Source organism: Miniopterus natalensis, chromosome 10 (genome assembly GCF_054644295.1).
Source record: "Miniopterus natalensis isolate mMinNat1 chromosome 10, mMinNat1.hap1, whole genome shotgun sequence".
NCBI classification, from domain to species: Eukaryota; Metazoa; Chordata; class Mammalia; order Chiroptera; family Miniopteridae; genus Miniopterus; species Miniopterus natalensis.
The window spans coordinates 76,388,502-76,403,000 of NC_142090.1; the positions used below are offsets into that span (position 1 = coordinate 76,388,502).

The 14,499-nt window shown below is 43.4% G+C and overlaps 1 protein-coding gene across 7 annotated transcripts in view; it reads left to right on the top strand.

Annotated features, from left to right (window-relative positions):
- The window catches only part of CREB5 (cAMP responsive element binding protein 5), a 362,805-nt gene that overhangs the window by 275,978 nt on the left and 72,328 nt on the right, over nt 1-14,499 (top strand). For all 7 annotated transcript variants that reach the window (XM_016222264.2, XM_016222265.2, XM_087821233.1 and 4 more), the window contains one exon: nt 481-591. In XM_016222264.2, coding sequence (XP_016077750.1) covers nt 481-591 — 111 coding nt within the window. The remainder of the gene's footprint in view (nt 1-480; nt 592-14,499) is intronic.

Consider the following 14,499-nt stretch of genomic DNA (forward strand, 5'->3'; position numbering starts at 1 on the left):
GTTTTTTAAATTAATTTTATTTTTTCTTATGGCTAAAATGATTCATGTTTCTGTATAAAATTTAGAGAGGGGAAAAGCCACAGATAACCTGAGATAACCATTTGCTGTATTATATATCCTCCCAGCATTTTTCTATGCATATGTTATTTTTTATAGCTATAAAAATCAGCATAATTCACGGTAGTTGGAGTGTTTGCAAAAGTAGAAATATTCCTCTCTTTTGTTTGGAAATGATCCACATGACAAGGTAGTTCTCTTTGGCTTGGGGCGTCTTCTATAGAAGGCGCAGCTTTGGGTGATTCTTTGATGTGGTCGGGTTCAAGGCTCAGGAGTGCATTGCTTACCCTTCCCCAAACCACAGGCTTTCTCTGCAGTTACTCAAAGAAACTCCACACGACTCATATGAAAGAGAAATGCAGCTTTGTCTGTGACCTAGACCGCCCTCCTCAGACTTCTGACTGTTGCTTTCCTTTGTCTTAGATGGAGCGACAGATGTCAGTCAACTCCAACCTCCTGGGAATGCAAGGTCCAAATCTCAGCAACCCCTGTGCTTCTCCCCAAGTCCAGCCCATGCATTCAGAAGCCAAAATGGTAAATAACACATATAATCACCCTTTTGTTATTTCATGATTTTTCCTTTTGATTTCTACTCTGGCTTTTACATTTCGGTCAAGTCAGGTAGACGGCTCCGTCTTTGTTTTGGTGAATAGGTCCCTCTGTGGAAAAGTCGTGTGCAGACCTCGGCTCTTTCTTTGAGGGTATTTGTTACTGAACCTTGAAGTAGATGATCATGGAACAAGCGTTGGATCAGCTCGTGGCCTGAGTGAAAGGGACAAGTAGAAGTTTGGGGAGACCCATAGGAGTTGAAGTGGGATACACCCAAGTATGTGTATATTCGCTCATAACCAGAAATTAAAAATAGTCCCGAGTTTCTCTTCTTCAAGGTGGTCACAGTTTCAATACCGCTCTTCCTATCCCCATATCCATTTAAACATACACGTGATTTCTGAGCACACACTGCCATGGGAACAGTTGGAATTTTTTATTATAGTTGTCAGATGTGATGTTGATTGGAAAGGATCAGAGCCTTGTTTTCTTGCTGGGTAACTGAAACATGATTTCAGGCGACAACCTTCAGTGACTTTTAACATATGAGACTATGTGCAGTAAGGCCAGTCTTTCCCATCACAGTGATAGATTCATGCATTTATGTTCTGCTAAATGTCAATGAAAAGCAATGCATGTCCAACTTTGCAATATAAAGTAAATTTGCTGGTTATATTTAGTGAAGTCGGTCGTTCAGTTTTCGCTCAGTTCAGCTCTAACACCACAATTAGTAATGTATCAGATGACAATAAAATACACTGCGGCAAAGGTTTTACTATCTGCCACTGAAGGATCGCCTGAGCTAGCAGCCGGAGATTTATTTGGTTTGCTGACTGACAGCATTCGGGACCGTGTTTGATGGTTACTGTGAGGTTGTTCTTGACAGTTCTAAAAATTCGCCATTGAAGCCCAGTGAGTTCATTTGCAATGGCAGCAAGATTTTTTATTTTTTTATTTTTTAAATGTCTGCTTTGGTCACTTTCTCTTGGAAACTTCACTCATTTGACTTGCAGCTCCTTGACCCAAGGAAGCGTCGGAACTCCCAGGGTTGGCTACCTCCGGCAAATAAAATCTGTGGTCAAGAGAGTTCTCTTTGCTGTGCCACAGTCCCTGTGACGTGCCAAATGGCACTGACATCTTCAGCAAAGCTCGTTAAATCTTTTTGGAATCGGCAAATATTTTTTCAACTCAAGCCCTGCAGGGCCAAACCAAATACTTGCTGGCAGGGTATAGTTCAGACTGGCATCTGTTTTGGAGACCAGAGTAATGCCATTTACTTTTTTTTTATTTTTTAAGTAAAATTAAAAATGAACCATGAAGGTACTTAAGAAAAAAGCAAAATTAACTTGTTCATGTGCATGTCTTAAGACACATCGTGGGTCTGAGCGCCCGGTGCCCCTCCCCCAGCCGGATTATTTCTTGTTTGGTTCGGGGCCTGTGTCCTTTCTGAGGGACCTCCCAGACACACTTGAGGTGGATTCGCAAACACAAGTCCAAACCAAATTTCCCTGCCAATTGATTTTCACTGGGTTTTATGCTACCACTTGACTCAAAGTGTCCAGCCCCTCTTCTTGCTGGCACAGGAGGGAAGTTCTTCCAAAGGGAGTACAGGCCGAGAATTACTTATATGTACCAAATAAAAGCAGATGCTGTGGCAAATTAATAGCGAATCCTATCAGCTGGCGACAAAAGGGAATTGGTCTGTACTTATAAAAATAGTGTGACCCCACAGATGTTTGCTGAGTTAAATTTACTGAGCAAGCGCTCTCCTCTGCTGGTTTGTGTCCTGAGCGCATAAATATCTCCAGATCCATATCTAGGCAGTTGAACCGTATGATGGAGTCGGGGCTTAGGGGCCTCAGCTATTCTCTGTACCCCAAACTTCCATGCCTAATCCCATTCTTGCCAAAACATTAGCCCAAAGGGGAAAGTGGTAGCACTGGCCACTTCTATTTTGGAAGAATAGCATTTACTTAGTAAGTAGCTTGCAAAAGTGTTAAGTAAGTGACTTTTAGCACATTACTCAGCATCTCAGCGTCTCTATTTGTATCCCACCTGCGTCATTCACCAGAGAAACCGGTGATTGCCATCTACTAACATTACAGTATTTTCTAGCAGCTTTGGTTTGCTTAGATGAAAGCTTTTATGAAATACAAAGCAGTTAAGAAAAAAAAAAAATCGATGATTTTAATGTCAGCCAGGGCCTCCCCGGTTTCTCAGAACTATAGGCTTTGTTGTTCTATGCCTAATTTTCTTCCTGTGTGAGACTGGGATGGATTCCAGATTTCAGCTAAGACTCTTGTTTCACTGTTTTCAAGGACTTTTCCAAAGGTCACACATGGGCTATTCTGATGAATGCACTCTGGGGGGGGTGTTCTCGGAGCACAGGAGAGAAACCAGAGGGGTGCCGCCCACACCCCAACACTGCAGACCTATTCCGCTGGGGACAGGGGTGTTCATCTCACACGCCCTATTGGCCACTGTCAAAGCCGTCATCCTGAATCTCTGGTGAAACTTGGAGGTCCTGGAGGAAGACAAGGGCTTTAAGACAGGATTGCTTAACATGCAGAACTTTGTTAGAAGCTGACAAGAGACTGCTCAGTAGAATATTCCCATTTTCCTTGCCCCACATTGCTCATTTCCACTGTGGGGGAGAGTAAAATCGGTGTCCCCAGTAAGCTCTGCAGTGCACTAATCTGGGACATCCTAAATCAAAAAGCACGTGCGTTCTTCTTTTGACTTAATGTACATTAGTATCAAGCAGTAACTTCAATGTACTGTAGCCACATCTGGCCAAGCTGGTTTTAGCATAATCCTGGCAGATTATAATTTAGTGTTATGGATTGTTGTCCTGAAGAATTAAGCCAACAGACATATGGCTCTATAATTATACAAGTGAATACATGCATATTGGATTTTGTCGGGGGGAGGGGGGGGTCAGAGCAGACTCAGATTCATGAGACCTTCCATCTTTCTAACCACCCCAAACAACAGGCTCTTCCCAGATTCCTGGGATCAGGGAGTGTCTTCCAGGAGAATGGGGCCTGCTGGAGGGGACACTCACAGGATGCCTGGTGGGCATTTTGAACATCCAAAGGGGAGAGGGAGGAAAAGAGGGGATGAGCACAGAGAAATGCACTAGGAGGCGAGGGAGACAGACTGGGAAGGGGCCGTGCAAGCCAGGCTGGGACACATGTCCAGCCTCTGCTGGGGCAGATAACTCAGAAACTATGTAGACTTGTGTTCATTTCCATTTGTGAGAATTATACCAACTCTAACTAGCTTTGAAAGAAGTTTTCCTTGTTTTTGGGTTTGTGTGTGTGTGTGTGTTGTTGTTGTTTTGAAAGAAAACCATAATAGGGTTGGAAGCTGAAAAAGGGGTGAGAGGAGTTTGTCAATATACCTGTCTTGTGTCTCATTCATGATGAGGTGACTGTTACGATATTGAAATGGACTAAAATGAAGGATGGCACATAAACAACTCTTCAGAGAGGACACTGGCCACTCTGCCCAGATTTCACCAGCAGCTTGGACGGGGAGAGTGAAGCCTAGGGAGTACTGATGCCAGGAGAAGGTAGGTACAGCAGCTGTGGCTAATGTCATCCTCAGGACGGCAGCATGACACGGGTGTTATCCCCACCTTACAGCTGGGGCACCTGAGGCTCCGAGCCCCACGGCACATCGCGTAACAGAGGCTAACATCTCAGACGCCAGTGACAAAGCTTTTTCATCACAACATTTATCCTTTAGGTCAAAATGTATTATAGTTTCCAGATATCAGTAGCCAGCAGATTAAATCACAGTCTTTGGGGTTAATTTAGATTTATATACAAATGGGAGACAAGGCTGGCAAGGCTGGCACACACCTGCAGATATCCCGGGAAAGAAGAGGGGTGCTTGGTAGTATGGAACTTCTCCCTGGTTTAACCAGAGCTCCGTGGCCTCAGTGACTGGTCCATCTTTTCTGCCTTTTTCTCCAAATCCATTTGTATCTTCTCAGTTTCCACTTGACTGATTGGAAACTCCTTGAAGGTAATTCTTGCACTGTGTAAGCGCCATGTACTGAGAAAGGCCCCGTGAATGAGCACTGGGCCTAACTGAGTTGGATTAAAGTTGTGAGAAGGAACCAAACCCTAGCCATGGAAATGGGGTAGGATGGAGTGGGTAGGGCCAAGGGTGGGGCTGAGAAGGAGAGGATGTGAGTAGATGGATGCTAAGCTAAGTAATTAGCATGTGAAGAGTAGCTGGCTGCATTTGTTTTCTTTGAAAGGTATCTAGAAACTGCATCCATCATATTTTTTCCTTGAGAGAAAAGCAATAAGTCTGTTCCTTCGAACATAGAAGTTGGAGTGTCATTGCCCTCCTAGGAATTGAGAGCGATCAATATGCTGATTCTTCCATTATGAGGGACTGGTTGTGCTGGATTTTGGTCATCGACTGCCAATTCTTCATCCACAGCTAGGTTTACAGTTCACTGAATGCATATATAAATATATGTATTAATGAATGAATGAAAGAAACCAAAAAGGTTGGTGAGCCAAGGTTTTTTAGAGAAAGAGGGTACTTAGTAAAGACCTTGCCTAAATTCTTCATTCTACAAGTGAGGACACCAAAGCCCAGTAACAACTTAGGGGAATCAAGTCATCATTTAAACACAGAGCTGGGCTCCCAGCTCAGGCCTTCACTCTTCTACCCAGAATTATGCTTTTTCCAAATCAGCTGTACTGATAAATGACTAGCAGCACTTTTTTCTTGGCTCTGGTTTTCTCCTGGCAGATTGGCAGACAAGAACTGGGGTGGCAGAGTGAGCAATCGTGGTTAAATCTCCACTTTGTTTTGAATGTCAACCTGGGTGTGTTTGTGTTTGCCTTTCCCCTCCCTAATTATTGAGCTGGATAACTGTTTGCCTACAGTGCCCCTTGGCCACCCACTGTCCAACAGATAAATCACAGAGAAGCCCGGCTGCATATGGAGTTGCCTGGAAAGTTTACACACATGAGAAGACAGTCTCCAGGTAACATCTCTCTGACACTCTTGAGAAATGCACTTTTTCGATCTGCCTGTTTGCTTTAAGCATCCCGCTTCACTTCCTAAAAGTGCAGGGATAAAACTAGAGGTGAATGAATAGGTTCTCTGCTGCTCAGCAGCTTTGTGGCCAGGCAGGAAATGCTGTTGACTTTGAAGACGCTCCCATTAACTTTTGAATGATGCCAGCAGCCCAGTGTCCCTAGAGCCAGGGATCAAAACACAAGGATGGGCTGAACCGAGGTGACCACTTTTTTCCAGAATTTTCCTACCTCACTGCTGTGAGAAACCACTGTCCAATATGCAGATAAGTAGGAATTATGTAAATTCCATGGCAATAACAACAAAAATATCTGCATTCTCACTAATATATATGAGGGATCTTATTTTTAAAGGCAATTTCCCTTCTTAAAACACCATGGTAGAAAATAGCAATTGTTAACATTAATCAGGTGCTTGTATATGTGGCAGAAACTATGTTAAGCATCTTGCAGCACATTAGCTTACTTAATCCTCAACAATTAGTTGAAGGAGATAATATTCTTAATCCCATTTTACAAATGAATAAGCTAAGAGGTTGGGTAACTTGTGAAGAAACCAGAAGCCTATGAAATACAGTGCTGCCACCCCCAGGCACCGGGCCCTTCCTTGGTCCTGGTCCTGAACCACAGTGTTCGCCAGCCATGGGGATGACCTTCCTGCGAGTTCATATGAGTAGAGCACTTTCCAAAGCACAAAGCACTTTCACATACATTGTCTCACTGGAGCCTCATAGCAACCCAGTAGGGTTAATAGGGAATTATTACGACCCTCCTTTTACAGACACAGAGAGGTTAAGTGACTTTTCCAGCATCATCCAGTGGCCTAACCAGGCCCCCAGCCCAAGTCTTCTTTGATTCTTGCCCTGTTTCTACTCTGTCTTGCTGTCCCTGCTGTCCCCATGTAATTTACTCCGAATTAAAGCAGGTTCTGAGCCTCAAATGAATAGCCCAGGCCCAGCCATCTATTCGCTGAAGTCTGTTAGATTCTCTACTCTTATCAATTAAACACGGGACAGAGGCTGAACCATATTTCTGTGTGGCCAAGTGCTGAGTTAGAGCTTAGCTGTAGCAACAGAGCTTCTCTGAGGCAAATAGAAGCTCCAGCTCCTTTCTGTTGACTGGAAGCCTCACTTTCCATATGCCATTGCCACTTTGCCCATTGAAACTGTAGAAAGTTTTTTGTTTTTTTTAAAAAATATGTGTTTTCATTGATTTCAGAGAGAGGAAGGGAGAGGGAGAGAGATACATAGAAACATCAATTATGAGAGAGAGTCATCGATCGGCTGCCTCCTGCACACCTCCTACTGGGGATCGATCCCACAACTCGGGCATGTGCCCTGATGGGAAATTGAACTGTGACCTCCTGGTTCATGGATCTACGCTCAACCACTGAGCCACACCAGCGGGGCATAAACTGTAGAAAGTTTAATTTAGAACTATATTGTGCCATATTTTAATAAAATGTAAATGGTTAGCTTATGAGATCCTTAACCGGAGCTGGCAGCTATTAGTTTATATTTCTATAGGACAGGATCAATTCCTACAGAATTTATATTCCATGTGTGGATCAGAACCTCAAATATATGAGATTATACATTTAATATACTTGTTTTGAAAATGAGAATTTAAGAGATTATCAATTGCCCATGAGTCACCAAATTCCAAAGGTGATTCACAGGCAATTCATAGGCAGGAAAGGAGCTTGGGGATTATTTTAGCGAAATCCCTTCCTTTGCGAAACAAAGGCCTGAAGCTCAAATTCGTAAGTTCTTCAAGGTCATGTAGCTAATTAGCAGAAGGGGGAATTAGAACCCAGATTCTGGGTTTCAAGTTTCTAGAACTTCGCTCTCCATGTGCTAGTTGGAAAATGACAGAGAAGCCCCCTCTTGGTTGCTGTGAGGGTGAACTTTCTACAGGGGGCGCTTCCTGAAGCATTTTCCCACAGAGTGTGGGGTAGAAGTGGGCCAATCAGCTTCCTCCCCTTTTATATCACCTGGAAATTGAAACTAATCATCAGATTGACCAAAGGAATGGGCCCAATTCTCTGTAATTCTTCCTGAGCCTCGGGGGTCTTGACATGAGACCATGAAGCTATTTTTGTTCACCATCCAGAGTGTGGGTCCCCACTGAGTATTTTATCTCTTGGCACCTGGCACCTGGCACCAGCTGCCTCGATTTTGCCTGCCACCAAGCAAAAACTCGACTTCCCATGCATCGTCGCTGTTTATTTTGGGGCAGCGTGGATCTTTCATGGGCTTTTGAGGTCCTTGTTGCACTGGCGTGGAGCGGAGACAGCTCGCTGCTCGCACACACAGGGGTATTGACCTGTCCCTTGCCGTCGGGGGGGTCTCGTCTCGTGGCTGTTCCCGCCCCACCCGCATCAGCAAGTCCTCATGCGCACATTCAGCCGGTCTCGGAGGACTCATTGTCTTCTCCGTTTTGTTCCTTTCTCTTTCTGCCAGTGTCCGCCCTGTTCTGGTAACCATGGCAATAGGTGAAATACAATCCCAATATTTGCTCACCGCCTCTGTCATCCAGCCCAGCACGCGCATTGCCGTGTCTTGTTTTTGTGTTTGTTTAATGTTCCCAAGCCTGAAGTCAGATGCACCCGGGCGAGGACACGGCGCACGGCCTGGCTCGGAGCAGCCCCGCAGACAGCTCTGGGGCGCGTCTGTGTGTGCGTGCGTGTGTGTGTGTGTGTGTGTGTGTGTGTGTGTGTGTGTACGTGCATGCGAGCGTGTCCCCGTCTGCTCTGGAACACTGTGCAAATAAGTTCAGCTTGTGTCAGAACAGGCAGGAGAGAAAAAGACATCTCACAAATCTAGTTACAGGCAAGTTCTACTTTGGAGAGGTATATTTGGGTCTTTTTTCTTGGAATTTGTGTAGCTTACACTTTCCAAGATTTTTGCCAGCACAACTGGTAATGAAAGTTTGCTTTGCACTTGGGGATGATGGCTCTGCCTCGATTTGTTTTTTCATGTGGGAAATACAGAAGATCTGTCAGAAAATCTGTGCCTTGAGGGGGATGGAAGGTGGGACAGATAGAGGAGGCAGAGTTTTCCTAACGATTTGGATTTTTTTCCTTAAGAAATAAAAGGGAAAATTCAATCTTCAAGTCCAAAACTAAGAAAGAATATCTTTTCCCTTGGTATCCTTTTAAAATTGTCTTCTTTTTTTTTTTTAATCCCCTGTTAGTTTGAAAAGCTGGTTTGTGCATTTGCCTTAGTATGAATGAGATGAATCATTAGATTCTCAGAAGAGCTAAGCCCTGAACAATAAAAGTAAACATCAAGCATTTTTATTTCGAAACAGTATTTGCAGTCACCAGAAAATATGTGTTTCAGGAAGACAAGCTTGTCGTGCAACTGTGGCCTTGAATCCTAGAGATTGAAAATGCAACCAGAGAGGCAAGGCGGTAACCTGATTTCAGTCTGGAGCCAGGATCTCGGTTCAAGAGCGAGCAGGAGCGCACTCGGGTAGAGTTTCAGGGCTGGCAGCTGCCCACTAGCACCCTTTCCTGGGATGTCTTCTTCCCTCCTGGCATCTCCACAGGGGAATGTGCCCGTGTTTCCGTGGCACTTGAGGCTTCAGTCCGGCCCTGTGTCGCTTGCAGCCCCTTCTGTCCCACTCAGCTCTGCACACCACGGTCACGGTCACTCTCAGGCGCCCCCCCGGAGCCTGGCATCTTCCCGAGGGCTTCTTGCTCTCCGGCTGCCTGGCCTGTCCTATCGGGTTTCCTTTGCCTCTGCAAACTACACTCCTTTGTGTCAAGACTCAGCTCAAGTGCACCTCTCCTGTGAAGCCCTGTCGGCCTTCCCCGTTCGACAGGAGCCGTGCCCTCTGCCAGGCAGACTCCCCTTGCAGCTTTCCTACATGCCATCGTCTGTGTGTCTGCCTCCCTGCCAGCCTGTGTGCCCCTGGAAGACAGAGGCCAATTTCATTCAGCTTCATGTCCCCAGGTTGGTTCTCTCCAGCGCATTCTGTGAGCCTGAGAAATGTTTGATAGAAGGAAGGAAAGTTTGACAAATTTATTTAGATGGAGATGTTACTGGGACTTAGTATGTCCCCCCACACTGTGGGCTTTTGTTTTCTTTTGAAGTTCCAGGGACAAGGTAGAACCTAAGTCAGATGATTGAGTCACCAATGGTAGAATTTCAGGACCCATGGCAAGTGGGTGGGAGAGAGATTTGAGCAGGTGAGAATCCTTCACACGATTCCCCAAGTCCCTGCACTGGCCCCCGAGGGCGCTGCCAGCCAGGCCAAGTGCAGCTCTGCAGAGGAGCCCTGCAGGGCACCTCGGGGCCCGTGGCGCCACCTGAAGTTGAGGTGGTTTTACAGGAAGGTGATTCGATCCTTCAGTATTGAAATCCCCTTGGTGCAGGCCCAAGACTATAGTCTTTTTAAAACCTACATAAATTCAGGATTCCAGTGTAGTTTTGGTTCAAAGTTAATATACAGTGGGCCCTTGAACAAGGCAGGGGTTAGGGGTGCCGACCCCCGCAGGCAGTTGAAAATCCGCACGTAACTAAGTTGGCCTCCCCACGGCGGATTCCGGACGCCATGGAGAACTGTTTCAGGCGGGGGTGTTGAACTCGGGGATGCAAAACCCAGGGATATGGACAGTTGGCTTATATTTATTGAAAAAATGTGTCTAAGTGGACCCGCACAATTCAAACTTGTGATGTTCAAGGGACAACTGTATAGTCACAGAATTTGGGGATATGTTAAAACGAAAATATTCCTTGTCTTTTTTTTTTTTCCTGCTCATATATGCAATATATCAAACAAGTTTATACTAAATATACAGTTTATATCCTGCTTTTTAAAAATTTCATGTGATATTATGAGCGTTTTCTTGTATCATTAATTATATAACTCATCCTGTGGGTGTCACATAAAAAATTTAACTGTTTTTTATTTATATTTCTTGATATTTAGATTTTCTCTACTAAAAATTGCCCATTGATTATAAAAATAAACAATAAAACTGATCCAAAATTATTTAATTACATCTTTGCCTATTTTCTGTAGGATAGATTCCCAAAATTAGAATCACCAGTTCAAAGGGAGTAAACATTTTAAAGATTTTGAATATGTGCTGCCAAATTTCTTCAGACTTACACTAATTTTCATTCCTGCCTATAATATCGAAGGATAGCTATCTTATAGCATTTCCAGAAGTATTAAGGCGTATCATTTTTTAACAAAGTCTGCCAGTTTTTGTTTGCATTTCTTACACTGAGGGTAATGAGCACATATTTTTTCTATATTTCTTGACCACTTAATTTTTTCCTTTGATACATTTCTGTACTTTAGGGCAATTTTTCTTCATTGGGGTTGGGATTGGAATCTGGGGAAGAAATGATAAGAGCAGGTTGTCCCCCTTCTACTGCATTTTTCAAATTCTTATTAATTAGCCGGCTTTACTACCTTACTTTACAAATTTTGCATTTGTTTCTAAGACTAACACATACCTTAAAATAATTTAGGTTTTTAGTATTTTGTTTTATTTTGTTTACATAACTTTCACTTAGAAGCACAGTGTTTTGAGGGTTTTTTAAAAAATCTTCTTAAGCCTTCTGATTTTTATAGTTATTCAACTTATTCACTTCCAAAATATTAGCTTCTCTAGGAATATAAATGTGGCTGCTCCACGTTTTCTGTGTTTATCTAACCCAGCCTTTGTTTATTTAAATATATACCTGAGTATCTTAAATAAGCTGCAGATATGGTTGTGTCTTCTGCAACTGCCTGCGGTAGGATTTATATGGATCCTGCTCTCGTCCCATTTATGAGAAATCGACCCCTGACTGTTTTTATGTCACCAGTCACTATGTAAGTATATGGACTTATATTGATTAACCTTATCATTACTGGTGGTTAAATGGTGCTGAGTCCATTCTCCAGCAAGGAAGTTAAACAGGAAACATAAAACAGCTTAAGTCCCATGGGGTGAAGTTGTTGTTAATGTGCTGTTGAGTTGGCTCCGACTGCTGGCGACCCGATGCTTGACCGATGTCACAGTGTCCTGTTTCCAACAGGCCTGCTCAGCTCTGCAGGCTCACGCCCATGGCTTCTTTGACGGAGTCAGCCCATCTCATATTTGGTCTTCCTCTTTTCCTTCTGTCTTCTATTTTGCCAGCATTATTGCCTGCCCTAAAGAAACCTGCTTTCTCATGATGTGTCATGAATGGAGCATTATTTTCAGGTCCAGTGAGCCTTCTGTTAACTGTAACCTCCTTACTAGTATCTAGGCTCCCTGAGGGGAGGGCTCTGAATCTTAGCACACAGTAAACACACAATATCTCTGCCAAATAGATGAATGTGAGTAGTTCATTGTATGATAATATCAAGCATGCGCTGAGTGCAGATCATGCGCCGGTTGCCCTGTGATTTCCATGTAGCGGAGACGCAGTGAGGAGCTGCACTAACGTACTTAGACTGGGCACTTGCATGTATTATTTATTTAATCCTCTCAGCTGTCCTGTGAGGTCAGTGTCCCTGTGTTTACAGGCAAGTAAACTGATGTACAGAGGATAGCACCCAAGAGCACTCAGCCAGCAAATGGCAGGCCCACAATTTGAACCCAGCTTTGGGATCTGACCCTTCCATGATGGGTCTTGGCTTTGGCGACCTAAAACCATCATGATGACTGGGTTCTGGCAGGAGTGGAAGCATGAAAGCGGTGACAACTAATGGGCAAATATTTATTATTAGAGTCAGCTCTGCGCTAGGCCTCCTTTCTATCAAACACTAGGCCCCTGACATCCCTGAGGGTTTTGCCTGGTGGTGTTGTGAACCCCCAAACCCATGCATGTGGTACATCATTTCCCCGCACCCAGGACAGCAAACAGAGAACAAAACCAAGTTGCACTCCTGACCCTAGATGGAGGGCTGGAGTGACTGTCGTATTCCCTCCCGGAGCTGAGCGCCAAATGTGGCTCAGATCTGTGTCCAGCAGAGTTCAAATCACATTACATCATGAACTTTGAGGGTTATTGTTTAATATTGGAAACATTGACTATTTAATTGGAAAATACCAAGACTCTGTGTCTTTAAGAAAAATATTAATAACGATTGCTCGCTTGTATTTTAAGGTATACAAAACATTTGCCCACCTTTCACGTAGACTATCAGGTTAACCTCTTACGGGAGCCATAGCTGTCAAAAGGAATTAAGAACAAGCTGGGGTGGTTTGGTTTGGTTTGGTTCTTGTTTTAAACATTGAATTTGTTGGGATAATGCTGGTTAATAGAATTATATAGGTTTCAGGTGTGCAATTCTATAACACATCATCTGTGTACTGTATTGTGTGTTTACCACCCCAGTCAAGTCCAGTGGTGGAAGGAGACTTGTTTTGTCCTTATGAGAAGCAGAATAAGGCCCTGAGGACAGCGAGCCGGGAAGCAGACTGCCTGGCTTCTAATGCTAACCGCGGGACCCGGCTGCTCGGCCTCTGCTCCTCTCTTCCGCATCTGTAAAATGGGCATCACGGTGGGGCCTCTCTTAAAGGGTCATCTTGAAGATTAAGTGAGGTTATAATAAGGAAATCATTTGGCATAGTACCTGGCTCTCTCTATGTATTTTTTAAATTTTTGTCCTTTAAAGTATACTTCTCTTTATTTTATTGATTTAACTCATGATGTCTAAAACATACTTGTATGGATGTAAAGTACAGCCTAGGGAATATAATAAATAATATTTAGTAACTCTGTATGGTGACAGATGGGTACTAGACTTAGAGTGGTGATCATGTCGTAAGGATTTAAAAGTTGGATCACTATGTTGTACACCTAAAACTAATGTAATATTGTGTGGCAACTATACTTCAATTAGAAAGAACTTGGACAAAGTTCCTAGCCTCACAGAAGAGAAAGCTGAGACCAAGAGAGATTAAGTGCCTCACCTTTGATCATTCAGCGAAGTGGTGGCAACTCAGTTTTAGAATCCCACTCCTACTTTTGATTAATGCGCCAAATTCCTGTGCCCTTTATAGAGACTTGGGTATAGAAGCCCATGGGAGTTATACAGCTGTTGCTTTGAATTCATCAATTCATTGAAATATGTAAAAATAGAAATGACTTTTAAAAGTTTTTAAGTAGTTAAAAACTCATTTTAAAAATAAGAGTTCAGTGCAGCATATTATAGAATTTCAAATATTTGTTATCGTTTTACAGTTTGTTAGTTCACAAACATATAAATGTGAAAACATTTTATAACATTAAATGTTTCAATGTCAAAAATCAGGGCTAAAATTACACAAAAGACCAAAGGCTCACCAAGGAATATATATTAAATTCCATGGCCTAAAATAGACTTTTACTATGTCTGTACAAATTACTTTAAATTATACAAATATTTGGACTATGTCTGGCCATGAGACTCAACTATGTACCCTGAAATGACACGAGCAGTACCATGCCAACATTTGGCATTTATTTTTTTCCAAAACACCCAGGATCATTATTAATTTCAATGAGAGTTTCCCTTATGCTCGGCAAGTGGGCTTGGAAGACATGCTGGTGAAGGAGGGAAAGAGCTCCCCAGGACCTTGGATGGGGGTGGTTGTCTCTGGGACACGGTAAAGAAGGCTCTTTGCCAACATACCCTTTGGAACAACCATACCCGTGATAACAGAGTGTGAAGACCTAATTATTTTCAAATCTGATGAATGAGTTCAGCTGTTCTGTCGACCAGTATGGGGTATGTGAGAACATGGGATCACAGCAAAAGCATGTTTATCTCACTCCATCATTGCAGTGAACTTTATCTCCTGGGAATTTTCTTAAGGAGCAAGTCTGGACAGAGTCAAAGTTTAATGAACAGG